Source organism: Solanum verrucosum, unplaced genomic scaffold (assembly GCF_900185275.1).
Source record: "Solanum verrucosum unplaced genomic scaffold, falcon-dt-bn FXZP01000298.1, whole genome shotgun sequence".
NCBI classification, from domain to species: Eukaryota; Viridiplantae; Streptophyta; class Magnoliopsida; order Solanales; family Solanaceae; genus Solanum; species Solanum verrucosum.
Genome location: NW_026020113.1, coordinates 445,063 through 472,159, shown reverse-complemented (window position 1 = coordinate 472,159; position 27,097 = coordinate 445,063). Strand labels below are relative to the sequence as shown.

General features: G+C 33.5%; 3 protein-coding genes across 3 annotated transcripts in view; 1 reads left to right on the top strand and 2 right to left on the bottom strand.

The window, feature by feature from the left end:
- The window catches only part of LOC125825643 (germin-like protein subfamily 1 member 7), a 318,424-nt gene that overhangs the window by 230,558 nt on the left and 60,769 nt on the right, over nucleotides 1-27,097 (bottom strand). The gene's annotated exons all lie outside the window — the stretch shown is intronic.
- LOC125825604 (COP1-interacting protein 7) lies at nucleotides 6,533-16,257 on the top strand. Its single transcript, XM_049504928.1, has 14 exons — nucleotides 6,533-6,729; nucleotides 6,920-7,062; nucleotides 8,057-8,236; nucleotides 8,765-8,885; nucleotides 8,968-9,007; nucleotides 9,387-9,439; nucleotides 9,518-9,564; nucleotides 10,262-10,414; nucleotides 10,535-10,752; nucleotides 11,245-12,764; nucleotides 12,917-13,855; nucleotides 14,698-15,085; nucleotides 15,810-15,875; nucleotides 15,962-16,257. The coding sequence occupies exons 2-14, from the start codon at nucleotides 7,004-7,006 to the stop codon at nucleotides 16,012-16,014; spliced, it is 3,837 nt and encodes a 1,278-aa protein (XP_049360885.1). The 5' UTR covers nucleotides 6,533-6,729; nucleotides 6,920-7,003; the 3' UTR covers nucleotides 16,015-16,257.
- LOC125825635 (putative protein phosphatase 2C-like protein 44) lies at nucleotides 17,622-21,148 on the bottom strand. The gene is made up of 5 exons (XM_049504960.1): nucleotides 21,026-21,148; nucleotides 20,152-20,454; nucleotides 18,253-18,511; nucleotides 18,035-18,159; nucleotides 17,622-17,780 (listed from the first exon to the last, which is right to left on the bottom strand). The coding sequence occupies exons 1-5, from the start codon at nucleotides 21,059-21,061 to the stop codon at nucleotides 17,643-17,645; spliced, it is 861 nt and encodes a 286-aa protein (XP_049360917.1). The 5' UTR covers nucleotides 21,062-21,148; the 3' UTR covers nucleotides 17,622-17,642.

The following is a 27,097-nucleotide window of genomic DNA, read 5'->3' as shown; positions in this document are numbered from 1 at the left end:
TTGACTACATGGTTTATGAGGAATGTGAGTTATCTGAACTTATCCCCATATTGATACTCAATACTACTCCCAATAAATATATGCTCATGCTCAAATGTATAAAAATATTCTTTCTCAATTTGAGGTAATTGCTCAAAATATCCTTTTAAAAGAGGTGACTTCTCTGAAATAACTCTGAACTCATTACGCGTTTAGAAATCAAAATTTCTCTTTTCTTAATGTAAAAATGATAAATTCGAAGGTTAATAGTTCCCTCAAACTTTACTCAAAATGTATTTTAAAATTTCTTGAAAACTCATTTTTACTTTCTCAGAAAATCAATTTATGATAATTGTTCGATTAAAAGATTCTCAACAATAACTCAATGAATACTCAAATAATAGGATTCATGCTGAAATATAGACATGAATGAATCAACTCAATAAAAGTTCTTGAACGTGCATTAAGACATGTGATTAGGATATGTCAGAATTTTCAAAGGTAAATGGACCCTAAATGAGTTAATACATAGAAGGAAAACGTGGTCACAACTTAAAGGAACACGCGTCAGATGAAATAAGGAGAGGTTGGTCCAGCGACCCACTGGACACAGGGCGCCAGGCCTTGAACTTTAGTAGTCAGGCCTGGGCGTACTGCTGTCCCGCCGCCTCAGGCCCTGAACTACTGAAGTTCAGCCTTGACGCTTTCATGTTGTGCCGCCCCAACACCCCGATGAATTTTCAAGCTTAAATTAGGACCCCAAATTAGTTTAGAATTAGGAAAATGTTCCTAAACTCTTCTTGTTTCTTAAACTCAAAACTAATACATGAGAACTTTTATACAATTCCTTTAGAAAACATAAATTTATTAAATCAATAGGGTTCATGCGATACTAAGCATGAACGACACTAAAAGATTCGCAAAACAAAAGAAACAAAATCTCAATTGTTAAAGAATTGAATTCAATATCAAGAACTACGAATGGATCCTTTAGTTGTAATGATTTCTTGAATAAATTGAGATGTAGGTGTTAGGACGAATAAGTTAAACACTTTGAGAAGCCTTACATACCTGGAAAGAACAAGGGTTCTTGGCGAAAATCAATGGATCTTAACGCTTGAAACCTAACTTTTTCTCCTCTTGGAACCTTTCTCTAACTTCTCTAAGTGTTAAAGAATGTGAAAAGATGGTTTAACGCTTATTAGACCCTTAATTGGATGAAGAAAAACGTGTCTAGGCCTAGAGGGATGTGAAAATACCAAACTACCCCTCTAAAAATAATTGAGGTGCCTTAAAAGAGAGGCTTCACCAAAATGAACATAAATTTTTACTTCGAGCTCGAAATTAAGCAAACTTGGTGGCGTTGAAAAGGACTCAAAGACTTTTAATTCGATAGGTCATGGGCCACCTAATTATTTATGTGCTAAGAGATATAATCGTTTGAAGTTGACCCAAAACTTAAAACTAATGGGTAACTAGCACAAACCCCTTTTTATCCCTTTTCAAAGTCTGAGATGTTACAATATTCATCGGCTAACACACACGAAAAACTGAAAAAACCGTCTAATTCCTGTAAATTAGCCCCTAAGTGCCAAAAATGACTCAAAAAATGGTAAGACTTTACGTACTGATCCCCTGACTACCTACGGAGGGTTCCGTAAATGTTTCACAAAGAAATTGTTCAGAAGCCATATCACCAAAATATTCATAGACTAACACACACGAAAAATTAAGAAAAATCGCCCAATTCCTGTAAATTGACAATTAAATACCCAAAAATGACTCAAAGATGATGAGACTATACATACTGGTCCTCTAACTTTCGACGGAGGTTTCCACAAATGTTATGAAAACAAATCATTCGAAATCTATATCACTATGATATGTATCGCTAACATACAAAAAATTGAAAAAATCGTCCAATTCTTGTAAATTGACCCTTAAATGCTAAAAAATGACACAAAATATGGCAAGATTTTATGTACTGCTCCTCCAATACTCTACGGAAGGTTCCATAAATGATACACAAAGAAATCGTCTGAAAGACGTATCACCAAAATATTCACGGGCAAACTCCCTACAAATTGGTAAGACTGTAAGTACTGATCCCCCAACTCCGTACAGAGGGTTCTGAGGTTTCGCAGAGAAATCATCTGGAAGTTGTATCACCAAAATATTTATGGGCTAACATACACAAAAAAAACTAGGCAAATCGCTGAGTTCCTGTAAATTGGTCCCAAAATACCCAAAAATGACTCCAAAATGGTGAAAGTATTGCACATATATTGCTCCCCCAACTCCCTGCGGAGAGTTCCGTAAAGAAATCGTTTGGAAGCCATATCACTAAAATATTCATAGCCTAATTAATACCTACGAAAAATTGAAAAATCACCTAATTCTTATAAATTGGTCCCTAAATGTCGAAAAATGACTCAAAAATGGTGAGACTGTACGTATTGCTCCCCCAACTCCCTATAGAGGGTTCTGTAAAGGTTTCACAAATAAATCGTCCAGAAACCATATTACCAAAATATTTATGGGCTAACACACACGAAAAAACATGTGATATCCAAAAGTCAATGTTGTAGTATCAACTTCGGCCCAACAACCTTGTGGCTCATAAAGCCCAAAGTATAATAGACTTGAACTAACAATTTTCTCCTTCTTTAATTTCTATTTAATATTTCTATCATCGATTCACAAAATGATTTTTCTATTCCCCCTTTTTCATTATGGGTGTGTTGCGTATGATTTTCCAATTATTTCATATTTTGATCTGTTAAAATATTTTGGAAAATATTTTCGTATTTGATCGTTGAATATGCTATTTCTTTTCTATTGTATCACTATCATTTAGATGTGTCTTTGTTATTTTGCCTCTATTAAAAAGTGCAATTTGATTATTGCTCTTTTAGGAGTCTAGGCTGTGAGAATTAATTAAAGAAAATAGACAAAATCCAATTTATTTTTATTCAGCCATCATTTATTATTTTTTTGACCAAAAAAAGTTCATTCATTTTCACATTACTATAGGTTATAATGGAGTGACATGTTTCTTTGAAAAGAAAGAATTGTGCATCCAACTCAATCATATTTGATGGAGCCAATAAAATTAAAAGGGAAATTTACCTAATTTTTCTCCAGATTATTTTTTCCCCAATTTGTAAATTTTACTTTTTTGTTCTTATAATTAGAGTTGTTTGTGAATTTTTGTGAGTTATTTGGAGTGAAAATTGTGATAACGATTTATTGAATTTCAGAAAGTTGTAACAATTTTGAAAAATGTGTTGTCTTGGAAAACAAGTTTCTTTAAAATGATTTTCCTATTGAAAGTACGGAAGTCACGTTCCACAAGTGACATTTTTTATTGACTTTGTTTTAATTTTTCAACGTTCTAACACATTTCATCTTCACTCTCACCCTTTTTTCAGAAAACATGTTTTCCATGAAAAATATTTTCCTTCGTACCAATCACACCCTATAAAGATGAAATATTATTATGATTGAAAACCTGACAAATTAACACACACTACGCAACATAACAAAATGGTTCTCTAAGAACAAATCATAAATGATATACCTATTGAACTTTGTATAGTAAGTGATAATATTTTTTTTCCCTCATCCGAGGTCTGGAGCCCACGTTAGAGCTTCGACTAAATTTGGATCGCACACGGCAAATGATAACATATTATTATTTTCCCACCTGATGTCGAAAGTCACATTGAAGCTCCGACTAAATCTGAATCGTACACAGTAAATGATAACATACTATTGTTATTTTCCCATTCAATATTTTAATTCCACATTGGAGCTCCGACTAAATCCGGATCACACAGTAGATGATAACATATTGAGTAAAGTATGCTATTATTATTCTTTATAAAATATTAATATGTAGAGGTGGTCCAACAACTATATTAGTGATTATTATTATTCTACTAGATAATTATCCTATTATTGTGTGGGCACTAGTCTATTTCATGATCATGAAGATAAAGCTAAATATATTTGGAACTATTTGTGTATTAGATAAAATGATTGTTTCAAAGACAAAAAAGATATAATGGACTATTCGAATTTAGTTATAGAAAAGAAAAGAATTAAAGGTTGGGGAACTTTCGCAAATAGCCATTATAATAAATTTAATTATGCTCCATAGCTATAGTTTACATATTTACGGGCTGTAGTTACAGTTAAGCTGCCTTGTTTGTATAATTCGCAAGTTTGTATGATTCGCGGGTACATTTTCGTATAAACTCAAAATAACGAATTTATACAATTACAAACATCATAAGTGTAAATAACTATCTAAATTCTATTATACAAATTCCGAATTATACAAAAGTTATACAAATTCGGAATTATACAAATGTGCAAATTATACAAAACTAAAAAGTTAAGCCGCGTAATTATAACTAAAAATAGGTCGCGAATTGTAATTAAGACAAATCATGTTAACTAATTAACTAATATATGTATGCTTATACGCGTAATTTTCCCTTAAAAAGAATGATATAAGTGAAGCTGGAGAATTAATAATTGAGCTTTTTGTTATATATGTTATTTTGGTTCAAAAACAATATCCTAAAAAGTGAACAAAATGAAAAAAATATGGAGCTATGACTTGAATTTTATCTTTTCTATTTTGGCTGCTATGCTTTTTCCTTTTCCTTTACTGAAAGTTGCCGTTTGACAATGAATACTTTTCATTTTTTAAATTTATTTTGGAGTTGAATTTCAAAAATTATATTTGGCCATAACATTTCAAAAATATTGAAATTGAAAATCAAAATTTAAAAAAATATCAACTCACTTTAAATCATTTACAAAAATTCAAATATAATTTTAATTTATATCATAATCAAACACAATTTTAATTTTCAAATACTATTTTTTATTTTGAAAAAAATTCTTGTAAAATTTCACAATTTTTATTATCAAACGGGGTTCTTGAACTCTACTGTAATCACATGACCAAAAATATTTTCTTTCTACTATGGAAAAAAATAGTATAGTATAAAATACGATACATTTTGTACTGTATTAACAGTAAAATTATATTTTATCCATAGCACTATTAATAGATCCAAAAATTTCTATTAGAAGCATCCAATGTTTGTTGTTCCAATAATTGACAAGTTTTTGACAAACCAATGCAACAGACATACCATATGTGATTTATTTGAGAATACGACGGAACGAAAAGTATTTTTTTATTTTTAATTAAAGATTTTAGTTCAAGCTTGAAATATAAAGTTGTTTTTAATAGAAAATGAGTGAAACTTTCAACATAAACTCAAATCAATCAACCTCAAAGCGAAATTTCTTAGTTTGAGTCTGAATTAATTTATCTCAAGACAATTATTAAATATCGAATGAGAAAAAAAAAGACATGACATTTGTGTAATTTTTTTTCCCTCAAAACCCATGAAACTTTTTTTTTTTTTGGAATATTTTATTGTATTCAAGGCAATCATGTGCCCAAATTCATTGTATATAGTATTTAGGTATGATCTTTATACTCACATTGTGGATTCTTTAATTTCCCGTCTTGATTGTCACAGCTATTATATTTCATATTTGATGTCGTATTGTTTGGGAAGAATAATATTTATGTGAAAAAGTTTTTAATTTTGGAAAAATATTTTTTAAATTATTTTTCTGCCACAATTCGAAATTAGAGGTCTTTGCAAGATGCAACACTTATAAGAAATAAATACAAACTCGATTATTCTGAAATTCTATCTTTTTTTGTATTAAAATTTCATACACCTAATTAGACATATTTCTTGTGGATTTATATCATCAAATGCAACGTATCATATAATCATAAACTCATATCGAATCAATAATTATCCATGAGACGCAATTTATATTTATAGATATGACGAAAGCTAATCCCAAATGCCCAAACAAATCACGTAGCTTGTATAATTTCATAATTCTGAAACCTAACATTATAAAACAACTTCGTATAAAATAATAATAATACAACATACGCAATATAATTAGATTTCGAAATCGTTTCTTAATAGTAATAAAAAACATGTAAAGCTCAATGTCACACTCCATAAAAATAAAGAGCAGTAATATTTAAAGCTGTCTCAATAAATAAATAAATAAATAAATAAAAACACAAATTAATAAGTGCATATAATTGATGTACAACTGCCCCTTTGACTGTCACCACAAAAAAAAAAGGTACTCATTTTCCTAAGCGCAAATTAGCATCACTCACAGTGTTTTTTTTAATCCTTAAATTTCGATCAAATTAAAAAATTATGGAGTATTAAAATTAAGACCTTTTTTTTTGATAAAAATGATTGCGGGACTCAAACTCGAAACCTGATTGGTGGTTTTTCATATTTCCACATTGGACAACACACTCCCATTTCAGGGGTACTTTTGTCACTTTTTTGAAAAAGTTCTCTGATCACACCTTCTTCATTTTGTCCTCTAATATTTTAGTGCTCCACTTTTTATACGAAATACCTAAAATACCCTTGACCTTACTCTTTTTTCACCTTAGGCGATAATATATCCAAATGGGGGAATCTTGTTCTTTGTTAGTATATTGGAAGTAGATTTTTCTCTCCAGTGGGGGCATCCAAAGTTGCTTTCTTTCTTCGGATCCTTCACATATAGTGTGTGTCTGTGTGTTTTTTGAGCTATATTGGGTGATGGGTCAGTGAGTTTTCTGCATGTAAAGGTGGAATCTTGATTTTGTTGAATGACATTTTGATTTGGGTGAGTGTTAATGTATGAAAACAACCCATTAAAGTGAAGTTTCTTTTAATCTTTTTGGTCTACTACAGACCCTTTTGCTCTTTTTGTCTAAAAAAGTGGGCTTTTGTGTTTTTCTTGTGTAAAAATGGAATCTTGATGATGAAAACAGTGAGGTTTTACTGATTGGTTCATTTGGGGTTGTTTTGTTCAGCTTTAGGTTTTGTTGTTTCAAGATTTGGAAGCTCATTTTGAAGATCTAAGAGTTGGTGGTGAAGGAATTGGAGCTGCAAGAATCATGAAGTCGAGTACTCGACTTGACTCAGTTGTTTTTCAGCTCACTCCTACTAGAACTAGGTATATATACTGAAAAATGTTGTCTTTTTATTTGGTTAATATTTCATGAATGGTGTTTTACAATGATTTGTTGCTGTGTTTATATGGATGTTGATTGATCTCTTTGGGTTTATATGGTTGATGATGATTATGTTCAACTTGTTGTTTTCTTGTTAGAGGATTGTATGTCATGTCAGACAAATGTTTAGATTTAGAGAATGTTAAGTTTTAGAGTAAACTGAATTTGTCTTGAATTATTTGCCAGTGTTGGAGCAAAATGGGCCTAAATAAAGCAGAATGGATATAGAGGATTCATATAGCAAAATCCAACTAGTCTGAGATTGGAAGTTTAGTTGGTTGTTGACTTATGGTTTTCTGTCACTGTTAGATTCCCACATTGGTTGGGGAATTGAATGGTGGTTTGCTTATATTGACTTGGGCGGTCCTCCCCGCTAGCTTTTGAGGTTGAGTTAGGCCCAAGTGTCATGTCTTATACTGTCTTCCCTTTGTAAATCTGGGAATATGTGGTTTTGATAAAAGTATGATGCTTAAGAGTCTTTTATCATTTCCTCAAAGGTGGTTAGAGTTTTTCTGTGTTTTTTCTCTTATTACTGTTTTTTTCTCTCTTCTCTTTTTATTAATTGAATGGAAATGGCATTGCTGTCTGATTGGTTAAAGAGTCTGAAATCTGGATGACGTGAAAACTGCACCCAAGTTAGCTACTACTATTGTTTTATCTTTGTTGAGTTTTATGCAAACTGAAAAATTAAGAGCATAGGCAGATGCAATTTTTCTCTACTTGTCTCTTCGTTATAGGATCTTGGGTGCCAATATTTTGGTTGAATAATAGAACTTTGAGTATTTTGAGTAGCATTGCTGTAGTCATTTGGTTTTTGTGCCTTTGGATAGTAAATATGTTGCTGAGTATAATGTCTTTCCTTGCAAAAGCATTTTTGAAGGACGTAGAGCGGAGCTGCTGACTTTCTCTGTACTTATCAAATACATTCTTTTTCAGGTGTGATCTTTTCATTATAGCCAATGACAAGAAAGAGAAAATAGCTTCTGGATTGCTTACTCCTTTTCTTGCTCACTTGAGAACTGCTCAGGATCAAATTGCCAAGGGTGGTTACTCAATTTTTCTGGAACCAGATGCTCACGCTGATGATTCATGGTTTACAAAGGGCACAGTGGAAAGGTTTGTGCAATTTTATGTTGACATTCTAAGAATTCCAATTATCAATTTCATGTAATCTTAGTATCAATTTTTTTTTGACAAAAGTAACAGTTAGTCTATATTTATCCACAGGTATACTACCTCAAAAGTGTAATATCAATTTTGTGTTGATATTGTAATCTGTCACGTCTCATGTGCAAAGGGATAAACTTTTTCATATACATTTCTCACTAAATGCGTCGGAACCTTTGTTAGGGACAGTCCATATTGTTGCAAACCGATAAAGGAAACTTTTACCCTCTTTTCTGTGTAACCAGCAAGCTAAACCAAAATAACTCTTGTAAGCATTTATCATATAAAGTTTATTCTGGAGTGTCCAGGAGTTCAGTCATGATAGCTTCACACCCTGTTAGATTAAGCTGTTTTGGCACGTCCTACAGACACTGAGAAAGATTAAAAAAGAGAATACAAGTGTGATAATGGTGTAGAAACATATCAGTCCAGTGTTTATTTAATATCAATTGGTCCAATGTTTCTATCTGTTAATAGGTTTGTTCGCTTTGTGAGCAATCCGGAGGTTTTGGAAAGGGTATACACCATTGAATCTGAGATCTTGCAGATTGAGGAAGCAATAGCCCTTCAGGGAAACAATGATAGTGGGCAGGGGCCAGTAAGTATTTACTTGATCTTCAGAAATTCTACGTGTCATTGATTGTCAAGACGTCACTCCAACCATTTTATTTCTTCAACAGGTTGAATACAAAGAAGCTAAACCAGCAGGAAACTTTGCAGGTACTTCTGAGTGAAAAACTTGTATCATTATTAACAGAACAAGGCCAATTCATTTTCTTTTCCGTTCTCATCATCACACAGGTCAAGTGATACTCTGTTCTAAACTTTATGGTCTTGGTTTCTTGGTTAATTTGACTCTTCCCACTTTTAACTTTTTCCACCTTCAATTGCTCATTGATTGGTTCCTTCATTTGCAAGGAAATACTGCTTTTGATATCGATATCTAGACACTGCAAGTTCCTTACTTATTTTTGTCAATAAATCTTTCTTCTTCTTCCATCTTCTATCAGCTAAGTAGCAGTGGGCTTTATCATCCAGTGTTATGTGAAATTGCTAGTTTATGACACAAGGTACTGAAAAAACACTGAACTATGGGCAGGTACTAAATCTACAGCAGATGTCAATGAGGAGAAAGCTATTGTTCTTTACAAGGTGACTAAACACATTGTATTCTTTCAAATGTTGCACAACATTATACATTTTTCCTTATCTGGTTTATTTTTCGGGCAGCCGGGGGAACATCAACCTCAAACAGATTTGCAGGAAGAAAATTCAAGGTATGTGAGTGGCAAATCATTTCAGCAGATTTTTCTGTTCGTTGAATTACACGAGACTGTGGTCTCACTTTATCATCATGTGGATTAGGATTGGTTGATGATAATTTATCAAGTAGAAGAATTTGACAGATTCTTTTTTGCATCTTTGTTCCTTTGTCAGTGGCGGATGTAGCCTTAGTGTTATGGGTTCAACCGAACTCATATTTTTGACACGGAACATTCATGATCCTCCGCTTTATTCAAACCATGACTAGTCAAAATTCACTATTATTTCTTTGTCAAAAAAAAAAATCACTATTATTTCTTGATCTATTGTACGTCTGTCTTTGTTCATGATTCTCTGCTTCAAATCAAATCCTTGTTCGCAGCCCCTTAGTCTTTACGCATGTCAGCTTGTGTCAATATTGCATATTATGTTGGCGAGTTCACTCTCATTGGCCTCCAAACTGGGGCAGTCAAAATAAAGGCAGGATTCACTTGTATTTTATCTCCATTTTTTAGTATTGACATAAGTTGTATGTCACCAGCCTATGCTCATGCTTTTGAAGTTTCCTTCAGTTTGTTATTGGTTTGGCAGGCCTTAAAGAATCTCCAGAACTTATATGGAGTTCCTTTGAGCCTGTTACATATATGAAAAGTCTAATTATTCAAGTTTAGTAACAGCTCGAATGCATTTTGATTGATTTTTCTTATCCAGAGTACAGTTTTTGAAGGTCCTGGAGACTCGCAAGTCTATGCTTCAAAAAGAACAAGGAATGGCATTTGCTCGTGCTGTAGCTGCTGGTTTTGATATTGATCGTATGACACAGATGGTATCATTTTCCGAATCTTTTGGTGCCTCACGCTTAAGGTTAGCAATCAGGAGCAACTTTTACTTCTCTTCAAACTATAAGAAGAGTCACAAATAAAAGGTTAATTCAAAAAAATTGCATAACGATTCTATGATTCATTATATATTTTCATGTGGCAGAGATGCATGTGTAAGATTTATGGAACTGTGGAAGAAAAAGCATGAAAATGGACAATGGGTTGAAATTGAAGCTGCAGAAGCAATGGCAAATCAATTAGACATTGCTGCAATGAATGCATCTGGAATTCTGCTCTCTAATATTGCTAATAAGCAGTTTGATTCCAACAGCGAGATGGCTTCTGAGAATTATGTGAAATCAAGCACAGATGGTAATTCAGGTAACGAAGCAATCCTGTTGAAGGGTGGTACTCTTTCATAACTTGTTCATCATATAGGATTCTGGGCGAGGCCATATTTTATTGTCTCTGGAAGGTTTTACTAGCCTACCCTGATTTGATGATTCATTCAACTTCAAGCTGTATGAAAAATTACTGGCAAGGGATGGTCCAGATAACCTTGTGCCAGAATCTGTGCTCTGAGGAACTCTAGACACTTTTCTGGAGATTCTTAGAGGGGTTTTCTAAAAAATTTATTGGATTTCTTGTGAAAAATAATAACATACATTCTTTTATTCATCGAGGTTCTAGTTTTCGTTTCTCTTTTTTGACATACAAAATGTTCATTGGGTTGGGGTTCCTTTCAGTTCTGACCTTGGATAGTCTTATGGTTTGTGAGGGTTGAGTAGGATGATTTAGGCATGTTATATTTTTGTACAACATGTGCCTTCTTGAGGGAGTTGATAAGATCTGATATATTATTTTGCAATATAGGAGAAAGGCCTCCATTGGATCAACAAAGTCCAAATGGTCAACAACAATATCAATTTCTGCATCCAATGTATCCACCCTGGCCAATGCATTCTCCTCCCTCTGGCGTACCTGCTTTTCAAGGATATCCCATGCAAGGAGTACCTTATTATCCAGCTTATCCAGGAAATGGACATCTCTATCAATCTCCTTATCCAGGAATGGAAGACTCTCGAACGGGTGTCACTCCGCAGAGTAGAAAGAAAAGACAGTCTTCGGATAGGAGAGAGAGCAACAGTGATTCAGAGGAAGATGAAGAAATGGACAATGAAGGGTCTTATAGTCAGAGAAAGAAGTCTGGTCGGTCTAGGAAAAATCAATCAGGAAAGGTTGTTATACGTAACATTAATTATATCACTTCTAAAGCAAAGAACTGTAATGATAGCGAATCAGAAGCAGCTTCTGGTTCGGAAAATGATGCTGATAGTGAAGATCTAGAAGGCAGCGGTCACGACCTGGTGAAAAAGGGAACTTCACGGTCATCAAAAACAAGACGAAGCCGCACTGAATCAGTTTTATATGATGATGACACTGTTTGTGAGAAGGAAGCTGATGGTGGGCACTGGCTGGCATTTCAAAATTGTTTATTGAAAGGTAATGAAGATGACAAAGATGGCATGTTTGCAATGGAGAAAGATGCAAGGAGGAGACCAAAAAGTACTATTTCCAATGATCCTTTGGCTATTGGTGCCCAAGACGACATTGAAATGAAGGATAGGTTGAGTGATATGCATACAGTTGGTGCAAAGATGTCTCGCATGTCCAGGGGTTCTAATGGTGAAGTTCTACTTTCTAGCAGAGGATATGACAATGGACAAGGACTTGGTGACCACGTGGACATGCAGTTTACTGAGATAAATGGGAGAAAAGTCATGCGTAGAACTGCAAATGATGAATTTATGTTAAATGGTCGAGGAAATCAATCAGGGCTGAGAAATTCATTAGATCCAAATGCATATGAGCATACTAATAAGTTAGACAAAGCTTCCTCACATGATATGACTGATGAGTCTTTTGTAGTACCTTTTAGGTCAATGTCATTGAATGACGTTGGACCAGATGGTAGAACTGCCATTAACATGGACTCTGAGCTTCCATTGGCGCATCAAAAATCAGAAAACAGCTCTGCTGGAATTATGAGCTACGAGCCTAATGATTTTAGCTTGATGTCTGAGCGTGGAACAGAGAAAAGGTTGGGTGTCTATGACCCTGCTTTAGACTATGAAATGCAAGTTTGCAATGAAGGTTCTGCTTCAAAGGATAAAAGAAAGAATGGAGTCTCCAATGATGTTAAGGAAGGTTCAAAAAAATCAGAGAAAGATCGCAGGTCAAAAGCTACTGTCGATACTTCGGACAAGAAAAGGAGTGGAGGACCAATAAGAAAAGGAAAAATGTCAAAGTCAAGTCCTTTGGATGATGCACGAGCACGTGCTGAGAGGATAAGATCCTTCAAAGCTGATATGCAGAAAATGAAAAAAGAAAAGGTGCACTGACTCAACCTTTTTTCGCTTTTCCCCCTTTTTCCACAGTAGACGATTTTAGTGATTGATATATAGCTTGATATTTCTGGGAAATCTAACCTGTTTATGATATATTCTCCTCCGAGTTTAATAGGTGGAACTTTAAAATTTTGCAGGAAGAGGCAGACCAAAAGCGCATTGAAGCATTAAAACTGGAAAGGCAAAAGAGAATTGCATCCAGAGGTGGCCCCAGCTCTGGTCACTCTCCAGCACCAACAATCCAAACAAGAAAATTGCCAGCAAAAAGCTCTCCTGGCACCTTCAGGGGATCTAAGTTCAGTGACTCAGAGCCTGGATCCTTGTCACCATTGCAAAGAACCAAAATAAGAACTCCGTTGGGGTCAAATGGTGTGCAAAAGGGCTCTAAAGCCAGCAAATCAGCTGATGGCAGCAAATTGGCAGGTAACAAATTGAGTAGATCAGCATCATCCTTGTCTGAACCGAAAAAAGGAAACAATGATGTTACTCCTGATTCAAAGGCATCCATGGCACGAATAAGAAGACTATCAGAGCCCAAAGCAATCAGCAGCAAGCCTGGTACCTTACGGAAGGCACAAAGTGCTGAACTTGTATCAAAGCCCAAGGCTCGGAGTGCCGAACCAGTGTCTAAGACAAAGCGCTCTGATGTGCCAGAGAGCAAGAAAATATCTGCCATCATAGACCTTGACAAAAAGAAGGCTGCAACTCTTCCTGAGCTGAAAATCCGAACCACCAAAGAGTTGTCAGATTTACGACAAGACAAACCAGCTGTGGAGAACATAGCTATGGAGAAGAATGACAGGCCTTCTGTAGCATCTGAAGTCATTGAATCATACAAGAATGATCTAGATGAAAACATTATTGAGAAAACTGTTGTTATGCTTGAGAAGGAGAAGAAGCCCTCTTTGGCTGTTCCCAGTTCATCATCAGAGAACTTGGCTGTGGAAGAATGTGACAACATTAACAGTGTTGAGAGAACTGACTATGCCTCTACACGTGACCCACCGTCACCCTTTGAAGGATTTATTAGAGCACCTGCTCCTAGCCGACTGCAAGAGCTGTCAAATTCCCATGAGGTAGGACTACTAGAGTTGGGTAAAATCAAGAGGTGGTACTCTTTGATGTTTCCATTTACACAACACAATTACTAAAATTTCTTACAGTTCAGTGACTAGTATCTCAGTTGATCATATGGTAATTACAGTTACCATGAGTAGATCATGAAGATAAAATGTCCCTGATTTTCTTCATTAAAAATGGTCTTGATCTAACAAACCTTTTTCCAGAAGCAGCATAGATAACTTAATTTATCTTTTTACTGAGAAAGTTGCTGATCGGACTCAAAATTGACGTTTTAGTTTTATCTGGAATATGAATCTACTTGATCTCATTTGATTCTTTTTTCTTCAGTGGCATGGGGTAAGAAGGGGTATTCAGGGCGGCGGGGTTAGGGGCATTTTAGTGTTCTTGGGTGCCTGATCTGTTGATATTCTGTGATGTGAGGGAGCTATCATTTCAATTAATTACATGTTGGTTTTAAATTAATTTTCAGCTGCATAAGCTTAACTGGAAAAAAAAATATCTTCACTTAAACAGCCTTGTCTGGAAAACTTAGAATATACACCTAAACAAAACTTACTGATAAAAGAGAGAAATCATATATTTGTGTTGCATGTTGCTCCTATGGATATTTGTAATCATTTATATGCCAGTGGATTTAATTTTATGCTTTTCATGGTTCCCTATGGGGTTATTCTCATTAGCGTATGTTTAATTGCTAAAAGTTTTAATTTCTGCTTCGCTTGTTTGAGCTCTTATTGAATTAACATTACTTGTTCATTCTCAAAAACAATAAAAGAAGAATTAGCTGTGCATATGGAACAGAAGAAATTGAATCTTCCACCTTTAATATTTGCAGACAGGGACGAATTGTGCAGATGACACACCCAAGTTTGCAAATATCGGAAGTACTGTTTATCGTGCTCCGTATGCTCGTGTCTCATCTGTAGAGGACCCTTGTACCAGAAACTTGGGGTTTGCTAAAGCACTCCCATCGAGCTCAGACATAGGATCAACAGTTAAAGAAATTGGCAAAGCTCATGCACCTGATATTCACTCTGTTAGAGTAGATAACAATCCAGAAGTTGCAGAAAGGACTCAAGTGAAGGAATCACCAAAAGGTTTTAAACGCCTCCTGAGGTTTGGAAAAAAGAACCACACCTCTGGAGGAGCAGAATCAAATGGTGCAAGCATGAATAGCATGAAGCAGGATGATAGTGCCACAAATGCTCCCTTGCCTAGTGAAGGTAACGATCTTTAAGATCTCTTAATTTGATAGCAGTAGTGGTAAACATCGATTGACACATTTCCTTTTTACATTATAAAGATGTTCTTATCCAAAAATATAATATTAGTTTTCTTATAAATCCAAAAATGAAGTTTATGACCAGCTATCATTTGAGCCTGCAGCCAGGCAGGGATGGTGTCTTTGCTTGGTTTTGGTCTTAGACACCAAATTCTTAATTAGCACTGCGTGTTACTTTTTGCCAAATAGGGAGCATCAAAATCAGAGAACAAGAGGACAAGTAAAATAAGATATAAAAAGAGAAGAAAACAAGTTTAATAGAGAACTGTTTGTGATTGGAAAGGAGTGGTGTAGGGGTAGGAAATTAGTACTAGTGGGTTGTCAGTTGAGAAGAATGGGGGAAGCAGTTCTTGGCTGGCATGTCTTTCAACATCATGCACAGTTTTGGGGAGATTTCTTTGATGTGTATGTACTCTAGATGACTCAATGGACAACTTTGATTTAATCCTAAATGCTTAGCTCTAATCCCATCTGCACAATTGAAATTCATGTGTTGAAGTGTGTGACCGTCTCATCTAAAGGTTAAAGCTGTAAGTGAGAGCACACTTTTACATACTTTTATTATATTCTCAACACGCCGCCTCACGTGTGGAATCCACAATAATTTGTTCTCCCGTGGTGCTCGTCAATATCTATAAACTGACCTTATACCTTGTCTCTTCCAGTTTTCACTTTGAAGAATTTGATCTCCCAAGATGAAACCCCAACTGCTGGCAATGTTTCACATAAGTGTAAGATTTCATGTTATCTGCAAGTTTTACATGTTTATTATTTATATTGATGAATGAGGAACTGAGGTGTTTACACTTGCATACAGCTCGCCTCTCTTTGTTATCTCCCTTTCGAAGCAAGACTAGCGAGAAAAGGTGACAGCATTCAGTATCAAGATTATTCAAGTGCTCCTCTGGTTGTCAGCTGGAGGTGTGATTAGTCACACAGCTGTTTATGACTTCCCAAAACAGTTCCTTTCGTAAATTTAGTTACTGTAAAGATGTGTTGTGTTAAGATGAGAAATGTATATACTTTCGACTCTATGTCAACTTTCAATGTACTCTACAGTTTGGATTTGATAGTAGGTGTTTTGCAGTGAAATTTTTGGAAGTTCCTATTGTATATTTACTGCTTCAAAGTATCAAAACTCTACTGTCATTCATTTAGAATTTTCTTTGACCATCCATAGAAAAATGCATTTAATTGTCCTCATTGACTGAGCTCTTGAAAATTTTAGTCTTCAAAGTATTGTTCGCTCTAGTAAAATAAATTCTCTTCAATAAGGCAACTAGAAGGGGTTCAAAGATTAGTTTTCAGTGTGATGAACTGCATCATTAGTTTCTTTGCATGTAATGGGTGATGATCTTGTTTCAGCGTACAAAGATATATGAAGCAAGGTGAGAGTAGCCTCTATGGAGGACAAGATGGGGGAGTGAGACACGATAGTTTAGACATGTGAACAGAGGACCATATATGTCCTAATGAAGAGGTGTAAGATGTTGGTGGTTATAGGTTTGAGGAAAGATAAAGGTAGACTGAGGAGGAATTGGGGAGATGTGATTAGATATGATATACACACTTTCATCTCATCGAGGACTTAGATAGGAGAGTATGGATATCGATGATTAGGCAGATAGTTAGTAGGTAGTTAATCACCCAACTCTTATTCAATCAAAGCCCATCTACACGCTTCAGCTGCTTCCTTTTGAGCTAGTCAAGCAGGCGTTGAGCACGGACTGAGAATCGAGCATTTTCTCTCCCCAGTGGTAAGTAAGGTTCTACTTTGGAGCACCTATTAATCCCTTATTAGTTTTATTATTGTTATACTAACATTATCCTATCCTTCAATTTTATTATTACTGATGTTTCTTTTACTTTGGTTATATTTGCTATTTTTAGCTTTCAATATTTCCACCATAGCTTTTGTCTCTTGCAATTATTCCAAATCTTCTCAAAAAGTTTATCTCCTTGAGCCGGGAGTCTATCAGAAACAACCTCCCTACCCCACTCACAAATGTACTGGTAAGGTCTGTGTTCACCTTACCATCTCGACACCCCATCTGTAGGACTATACTGAGCATGTTATTGCTGTTTAACCTTATGCTTCAAGGAGGTTTAAGGCCAAAAGCTTATTGGAATGAATATAAAAGTGGAAACAATATCCACAACAACTCAACACATTCAGGTCGACTATATGAATCTTAAGTCTGTTTCGTAAGAAAAACGAATATTCAATGAAAAACAGTATAAAGAGAAAAGCAATAATCTAGAAATTCTTTTTTCTTGACATTGCCAAAACTAGTTCTGAGATCCTAGCTTGAGCTTACAGAAGTATTGCTTGAAAAAAGCAAACTTTAATATGCTAAAAATATATCACTCCTAATATATAAATATAACTTCCCAGTTCTGTAAATGGGAAGCATTACTCATAAAGAGTATGTAAAGTTGATGAAATGTGTAGTTTCATTCACAAATGCTAGTACTACACAAACTTTCTCATTTCTGCATCACTCAAATCTAATGATAAGGCAAGAAATATTGCTCTTGCTCATTCTATTTATCGCTTCTTTTGCTAAACATTCAGCAGCTTCTTGTGGATCTTCCAAATGCCTAATCAGGTTCACTGCCTCTTGCTGCTTCATTACCTGTCGAAAAATTTCTCAATCAGATATCAACAGTCGCCACAAAGGTTCGTTTTCTTTCTTTTTACACCGAAAGTATATTAGTTTTTCGAGTTTCATACATGAACTATCAGGTGTGTGAGTTACTATCGTTCAGGTAGGAAAAGGGAATAACTGATAGTTGTTCAGGTATAAAACTCGAAAAAACAAGATACTTTAGGTGTGTTTCTGACTATTAACTCTTTTTTATTTGTTGTAGTGTTGGATTTTGAGCTTACCTCCCATACGCCAGGGCTAGCTAGGATAACAAATTCAGTATCGCGATCAATTCTTTCAGAACCAACAACAAGTTCCGACCTTTTAGAACGCTTATCAGCTCCAGTTTTAGGTGAGCGTTTGGCAGCTGATACGAACCAAAAAACAATAAACTCAGCTATATAGTTCTTTCTACATCAAAAGGAAATTTCACAAAGGATGATATATTATTATGTCACACCTGAGAAGAGCTTATGTGACCAATGGGGCTTTGTTGTTTGCTGTTGCTTTCTGTTAATTTCAAAAGCTTCGCCGTCTCTGCATACTACAGCTTTGTATTCACCCATGTTTGCGAGTACTAGCCTCTCGCCATTGATGACTAATGCAGAAGCTGAACCCATTTTCCAGGTGCTTTCTAGTTTCTCCGTTTCCCTGACCTTAGCTTTAGCATGAACATGTGCCTTTTTCAATGTTTCTTTGCTTTTCTTCTTCATCTGTGACTGTACGAAAATAGGCGCAAAAAATGAGCTAAACACCTCTAACTATATGCCTACAACAACAATAACATACCCAGTCTGGGGAGGGTAGACTGTAGAGAGGTTGTTTCCGATAGACCCTCGGTTCAAGGAAAAGCATATCAAAGCAGATATCGAAGTACAAGAGACAATAGAAAGTAACAGATATTGTAGGGCGATAAAATATTATATGCCTTTTGGTTATACACTAAAAGGAACAGAAGATATTAGCCCAACAATCAAAATGACCTCTCATAGGTGATCATATTGATTATCATTGAGGGCTTTTTAAAACTTCCCAATGCTACTAACACACACACACACACAACAACAGAGGCGTATCCAGGAGGGGGTCACCGGGTTCACGTGAACCCATGCTCCCCTCCTGAAATCATATATAGTAGTGTTACTTTTTTTAAAAAATATTTAAATATTTAATGTTGTGTGATGATGAGATGCACCTCTCTAAGTGAGGCTAGAAATTTGAATCTTTTATTCTTCTTGTTTTATTTTTCTTTCTAAAATTGGGTAACGCCTCTCTAAGTGGTTGGGATAGGTAAAAATAATTTTGGACCTACAATTTAAAATTTTTAGTGGTTTTCAGTGATAAGAACCTAAATGTTAAACCGGTCAAATTTATATCTTAGATCCACCTTTTCGTAATGTTACACCCATCATCACAAAATCCTGGATACGCCTCTGCACAACAACATACATACCACAGGAGCTTACGGTTCCATTCTTGTTTTTGTCCTTTAAATTATGTAGATGGAAGAAAGTATTAAATATAGATCGATAAGGAGTAAGCGAGTGAGTGAGTCTAGCCAAATACAATATTCACAAAACGGAGTAGGCAAGTGAGTTAGTCCGTCCATATTCAATATACACGATTAGGAGTACGTGAGTGAGTCAGTCTGGCCAAATACGATATTATACAAGTGAGACCTGCACTATGAGCTAGCTGTGCGAAAAACACTCCTTTTTTATGTGTGTATATACATATTGTAAATATCTACCATTATAGGTTCATAGACTTCTAAATTTGTAACATTTCTGTGACATACAAATGAAAACCTTGACTCAAGCTTAAACAGATAAAAACAATTTGAGATGGAACATTATGGGATTAAATAAATTCATCTTTCCGTGTAAACCTTAATTCAACCTCTCATTTTTTTATAACCTTGGTATTTCTCGCACCTCGACTAATTCTAAGTGATACTTGTTACCTCCTACCAACAAGGTAACTTTGTCCACTAAGGCAGGTCAGGACTAATGAGAAGAAATCACCTAGTATTTTTTGTCTCTGCTAAGATTTAAACCCGTGACATCATGATTCTTAACCTTTAAACACTATGTTACACCCTTGAATGCCTTAATTCAGCCTTTAAACAGACAAAAAAAAAAACAATTTTGCAAGAATCAGCATGACAAACAACACAAGATGACAAAACAAAACAACACAAGAAAAAGGTGAACTAGGAATCCTAAAAACATGTTATTTTTCATGCTTTGTTTACCTAAATGACAAAATAAACAACGATCACATCTATGCTCATTGTTATCAAACAAAACACAAGAAAATTGTGAAACATAGTATCCTAAGATCATGTTTTGTTAATTACCTCATTAAGATTGCTGTCAAACAAATGAGCCTGCAGGTACTTGGTAACTCCGCCCCCGATTCGAGTATCAAAAACACCACAAAACCACCACTCTTGTTCCTCAATTTGTTCCCTTTGCACCACCACTTTATCACACTCCACCTTATTACTTTGAGGCGTTTGTGGCCTTGCTCCGTCGCGGCTTTCCTCCGCCACGTAATATCCATGAGTTATTGGCATCATCCATGGAAGCCTCTTCCCATTTTCTGATCCTTTCTTCTTGTTTCCTCCTTCTTTGCCAATAAACTTTTTCAGCCTAAGTTTCTATAAAAAATGAACAAAAAACTTAGAAATTGAAAAAACGTCAAACCAAGTCAGAATTTTCACTAAGGAGATTCAAATATACGAAAAGGCCAGAATTTTCACTAAGGAGATTCAAACATACGGAAAAGCCAGAATTTTCACTAAGGAGATTCAAACATACGAAAAAGCTAAGGAAATTCAACATCTACTGTTTCAAATATACGAAAAAGCTGAGAGAATTCAACATCTACTGTTTCAAATATACGAAAAAGCTAAGGGAATTCAACATCTACTGTATATAGTAAAAAATAACAGATGAATGCACCTATAGACATGTGAATTTTCCCTAGTACTCTGAATTGTAACATATAACAATAATTTCAAACATTGTTACAACCTTGATAGATTTATGCTAGTTTAGGACTCTAACAAGGGATTTTAAAATAAATAAATTAGGGTAATTGAGTGCAATTTAGGTAAAGCAATTAAAGATAAATCAAAATTCTCGATTTAGAAGTGAAGTTTATTGATAATTAAAGTATAAAAAAGATTAAACAAAATGTATATAGATTAACAAAAAATAATCACATACCTTGGCTATCTTGAGTTGAAAATCCTTAAATCCCATGTTTTCACCTTTCAATTTTTATTTTTGATATGAGGCACTTGACTTTGGTTTTTGATGATGTTAATGAGATTTTATATAAACAACTAGATTCTGAGAATATAAAATGTTTAGAGAAAGACAGAATTTGTTTTTTTTTTTGGGAATAGAAATTTATTCTGTTTTTTTGTTTGTTCAAATATAGTGGTGTATATAGCTAGAGAGTTTAAATTCTTATCAATGCAATTTACTAAATATCAAATGATAATAATAATAGAAGAATGAAAGATGATTTTTTTAAAGGTAGAAAATAAATCTTTACCACATTTAATAGTAAAAAAATTTGGGGTAAAAAGGTGTTATTGTATCTAAAAATAAGTTAAGATTTATCTAATGACTATATCTATACTAAGCATGAGATGTTAACCTTAAAAATAGGGTTGATAAATTATTAGAGCCAGTCATTTTTTATTTTTTTTAACAGCAATAAATAAAAATTAATTCGTGCAAATTATCTTAAATATTACATAATCTCAAGTCACCAGAGATGGAATCAATAATTTTCTTTTTAAAAAAAAACGTCTGAGATAATTTTATTTTTTAAAAATAGGATAAAGAAAATAGTATTTATTTTTATCAATTTGATTGATATGTGAATCATCGATTTACATGATATTAGCTGAATTTTCTTAAGGGGAAGGTTTGTCAAGGTAGCAATACATTCGGAAAATTAAATTATGATCCTGAAAAATAAGTAGTTTTGGATTTTTTTGATCATTTTATATTTATAGATTCAATTTTCATTTCTGAGATGAAATTTTATATAGAGATAAGACCTCGAACCAATCATTTATCTCAAGCCATATGAGAGGAAAACTTCTTATGTTTTTAGGGGCCTAGTAATCTTTATTTTAAACATATTCGGGGTGGGTTGATGAGTGCAAGATGAATGATTTTAATAGAGAAGATCACAAAAAATGTAGCTATTTGATTTCAATTCCAAGAGCGGCTTTGAAGATAGCTAGATGATCAAAGATCAAACTAGCATATGCAGTTAAAGAGCATCACCACTTTCCCCGTCTTAAATTTTATCGACTACTTCAATTGAAATGTTGTTGGAAAGGAAGGAATAATAATTGAATTTTCACTTAATTACCACCATTTATTTCATGGGCAAATTTAAGGTCCAAAATCGAAAGTAACGAATGATAAGTACCAAGTATAAATACTACATGTACTAAGTTTTGTTTATTCATGCATTATTGTATGAGTTGGGATGATAAAAATATTTTTCACTCATTTCAATTTGTTTGTCAGGTTTTGATTTTTTTATAGAGTTTAAAAAAGTAAAAAATACTTTTATATCTTGTGATCATAAATTAACGATATGTAAAAAAATAAATACTAAAATGTCCTTTCATCTTGTGGTATTAAAGGTGATACGTGAAAAAATAAAAAATTAAAGAGCTGTCAAAAAATGAATTAAACATTCTTTTTTTAATAGACTAAAAAGGAAAGTAAGACAAACAAATCGAAATATAAATAACAGTTTCTAGAATTGTAAGAAAGATGAAATTTTCTATTGCACGGTCAATACCACTTTAAAAAGAAAGTAAAACTAAAACAAAAAACTGGACTATCTAAGAAATTATTCAAATTATTACCACTTGGTCTAATGTAGAAAAACACAAGAAAGAAAAAATTACAACTTTCAGACATGGATATTCTTGACTTCACAGCTTTAAGGTTAGATCTAACCCATTATTTTCATTATCATCATGAGGTATGTGTTGAATAGGAACATCCAACTGATCTATGAAAAGTCTTGTGATGGATTCAGGAGAAATTTCAGTTAGATTTGTATCGGTCGAATTTGAAACCCTGACTTGATTACTTCTTGTTGACATCAACGTTTGTGCCCCACGAGTTACATGCACGTGCCAGACTGGACGACGATGATATGATGATGGTTCTCGTGACACGTGTCTCTCATTTCTCAGAATTCTTGTATTTTGTGCTAGTATTGCAAGTCTTGACTGTGATGTTGAACTCGGTCTGTTTGAACGTTCTGCTATGTGTGGATATGGTTGTAACCAACGATTGTATGACGGTGTTTCTTGTGGCACATGTCTATTATTTCTCAGTAATCTTGCATTTTGCGTTGGTAGTGCAAGTATTGACAGTGGTGTTAAATTCAGCCTGGTTGAACCTTCTGATATGTGAACTTGTGGTCGCAATTGAATTGGGTGAGATTGAACATGAATCATAAATTCATGATAAGTGAAAATGATTCGGTAACATATATGGCATAGGAACAATCTAGGGTTGGAACTCGACATTCTAAGAAGAAAAAGAGAAAACAATGTCAAACACATAAATATTCAAAATCAAGCCAAATTTGGGACTTTTTCTTAGAAATTTAGCTTACCTATCTGACTTATCCGATATCAGAAGTAAGACTCTGAATTATTCACATAAAAAATGTCAGATGCATTAGTTTAAAAAATGCTCTAAAAAGAATTCTAAATAGAGATCGAGTTTACCTGTTTGATCTCTTCAGAAAGCGTCAATGACTTGAATGATGCACGTCAATTCTACGGATTGTGAGAAGAATTTATAGGCAGTGAGACTCTCACTTGCAAGTGGATATGGTCGCACTTAATGTGTAGTTTGACTGACTAAAATAATGCAATTGATGCTAAATGATAAATCCAAAAATAAAATCTAAACAATTAGTTGTTTTTCTATTTAGAGAATTATTTGACCCTTTTCAATAAATTTCTAATACAATTTAGTAAAAGTGGTCAAGAAAAATTATATAGAATCTTTAAGAATAAAAATTATTAGTGGGATAAATAATTTATATAGCATTTATTGTATTTTGTTTTTTTTTTTCTTTCTAGCTAATGCTAACTAATGTTGTACCAAAATTACATTATTAATGTTATTAAATAATTAGACTTTAATTTAGATATAAAAAAAAAAAATTAAAATTATTACGATCGGTCTTTTATTTATTTTTGTGTAAAAAAAATTATAAATCTTGAAGTAGAGTTATAAACTCTTTCATTTTGACTGAACGGAATTTGCATCTTAGAATTAGAATTAAATACTATAATAGTATTATAGACACTCCTTTATTTTTGGAAAATAATTATTATAACAATATTATTACGGTCAGTTTTTTATTTTTCTTCTGTAAAAAGAAAATTATAAATCTTGGAGATAAGTTAAAAACTATTTCATTTTGACTGAATTGAATTTACATTTTAAAACTAGATTTAAATATTATAATAGTATTATAGTCACTCTTTTATTTTCGAAAATTAATTACCATTACAATATTAGTATGACTAATCTTTTATTTTCTTTCTGTAAAGAGAAAATTTTAAATCTTGAAAATAACTTATAGTCACTCTTTTATTTTCTTTCAGAAAGAGAAAATTATTTCTGATTTTAACGCCAATCTCAAACACTTAAACTTTTTTGTAAGTTTCATATTCCAACTATATGTTATTTACCTATTTAAATTATCATTCCCCTTCCCCTTGTAATAAAACACACCGTGATGATTAGTTAGTGTCTTGTCCATGCTCCATTTTATTTTTTAAAAAGAGTGTCAGGTGACACTCTTAGGGGCTAATTTTAGTATAAATTATAGGAACCACATATTATAAGTACTAAATAACATCCTATTTCTTCTAGTTTTCTATTTACCAAAAATCCCTTAAAAATGATGTTTGTGAGATACATAGCGTTGTGCACGGGATACATTAGGTTTGATACATTTCACATAGCGGGATACATAGCATTGTGCACGGGATACATTAGGTTTGATACATTCCACATAGCGGGATATATAGCGTTGTGCACGGGATACATGCGGGACATAGTGTTGTGGACATGATACATAGCGTTTGATACATTCCACATAGCGGGATACATAGCGTTGTACACATGATACATGCGGGATACATAGGTAAATAAGGGATTTTTGAAATTTTTGAAATAAGTAGGGATAAATGGATATTAAGGTAAGTAAAGGAGTGTAGTTAAGTAATTTGTCCTTTAATTATCCATCCAATCTAATTAGGATGTTAATTAATGATTTTAATTAATTACTCTTTTGTTACAATTTATATGATATAATTTAAATTTCAAGAGTCAAACAAAAAATATTTGACTGCAATTTATTGATATGTTTTTAATATATTTTAAATTATTAATTTTTGTGACTTATAATATTTTTTATATAATTTCTAAATATGTACATTATTATTTAAAAAATCTTACAGATTATACGTTTGAATATATGTCAAAGTAAAAAAGTTTGACTCTTGAAATTTGAAATTTGAAATTTGTCATTTAAATTGAAACAAAGTGAATGTTAATTTTAATTAATGTGTAAAGGTTAAGAGAGATTTAAAAACATTTTTGGGGTTTATTTCCGACTTTAAGTCGTGTCTGCCCCGCCGTGGCGGCACTCACCCCGCTACAGCGGCCCCGCCCAGGCGGCAGAAATCCCGCCTCAGCGGCTTGAATGGAAGAAATGAACAAAATTAATAATTCCAAGACCCCATTCCACAACACACCTTCAACCAGCGACACTTAGAAACTACCTGTTCACGCTAAGATCAGTTTCGGGAGTTCTACTCGCCCGAATTCAATTCCGTAAAGTCGTTCGGGTTCCTTAACGTCTTAGCTATCTACTCATGTGATCGAATTCATAATTAGATCACCCAATTGCTACTAGATTTCCCTAGACCTCACAGACTCCGATTTCGTCCAAATTTGGACTAGGTTAGGAAATCTCAAGTTACTACGAAAAAGTTTTTCGGCCTAAAATTTTTCCCCATTGGCTTTTCTATAACGACGGGAACAGAAACAAAGTGAATGGTAATTTTAATTAATGTGTAAAGGTTAAGAGAGATTTAAAAACATTAAAATTATGATTCTAAAATAAAAATTAAATGAATAAAAGTACTCAGCCTTGATCCCCCCCCCCCCCCCCCCTCCTCCCACCAATTAACCTTCAATTTTCATTTTAAATTTTTATTTTGGAAAAACAAATTTAAAGTTCTAGAAATTTTATAAATCATACGTAAAGAAAGTTGATATAATTTGACGTTAGTTTTACATTAAAAGTTGACGATTTTACTTAAGAGATGAAATAACTTAGAAATCAATTTGACATTAAAAAAAAAAGAATTTATACAATGCATTAAATGGTGAATCATAATAATCAAGTATGCATCAACGACCTTCATTTATAATTTAGGAATAAGTCTTTCATAAAAAGATAAATGCATGTAATGATGCAAATCACATGTAATTTATCATACATATAAACATGCACAAATACATTTAGTACGTCAAATATTCTACTATGCCATACATCCTTGCATATTATATAGTTTACTAAGCGAACATTAGTCTATCCATAGAGAAACAAACAACGTGGTCAGGCTTCCAATGAGAAAACAAATTTGTACATTTAGTGTAATGATAAAAAAAGTTTAACTAAAATTACTTTGTATTATTAGTTTAAATTACAAATGTAACATTCTTGTATTTTAAAATTCCTTTACTCAATTCATCTGTGCATTTTAAACTGCATAATCAACTACAATCTTTTGTTACTATATGCTTTCAAGTTCGTGACTCTCAAAATCATGAGATATACTGCAAATGTAACATCCTTGTATTTTAAAATCCCATTACTCAATTCACCTTTTCACTTCAAACCGCATATTCAACTACAATCTTTCGTTATTATATGCTTTCAAGCTCGTAACTCTCAAAATCATAAGATATAGTATATTTTTTTAAATAAGCTATTTACTCACAGTCAAAAAGATAAATGAACTTTCATTGGTTCCTAATTATGGACTTTTGCACATGAAAATACAACAAAATTGAAATATTTAAATGGTCATTTAAGAAGAAAATTAACAAAAACATTAAATCAATAATTTGATATAATAAAAAGAAATCATCATACTTATTGATATTATATCAAATATTACCTCCCAAACAAATTAAAGATTATACCTATTTTAT

Bases quoted from the DNA above. Each gene is read 5' to 3' on its own strand.
- LOC125825635 (XM_049504960.1), bottom strand. From the start codon at position 21,061: ATGGGATTTAAGGATTTTCAACTCAAGATAGCCAAG. The intron at 20,455-21,025 runs GTATGTGATTAT...CATTTTTTATAG, and splicing joins TTCAACTCAAGATAGCCAAG to AAACTTAGGCTGAAAAAGTT. The intron at 18,160-18,252 runs GTGTGACATAAT...GGTTCGTATCAG, and splicing joins GTCACATAAGCTCTTCTCAG to CTGCCAAACGCTCACCTAAA.
- LOC125825604 (XM_049504928.1), top strand. From the start codon at position 7,004: ATGAAGTCGAGTACTCGACTTGACTCAGTTGTTTTTCAGCTCACTCCT. The intron at 7,063-8,056 runs GTATATATACTG...ATTCTTTTTCAG, and splicing joins CTCACTCCTACTAGAACTAG to GTGTGATCTTTTCATTATAG. The intron at 10,415-10,534 runs GTTAGCAATCAG...TTCATGTGGCAG, and splicing joins TTTGGTGCCTCACGCTTAAG to AGATGCATGTGTAAGATTTA.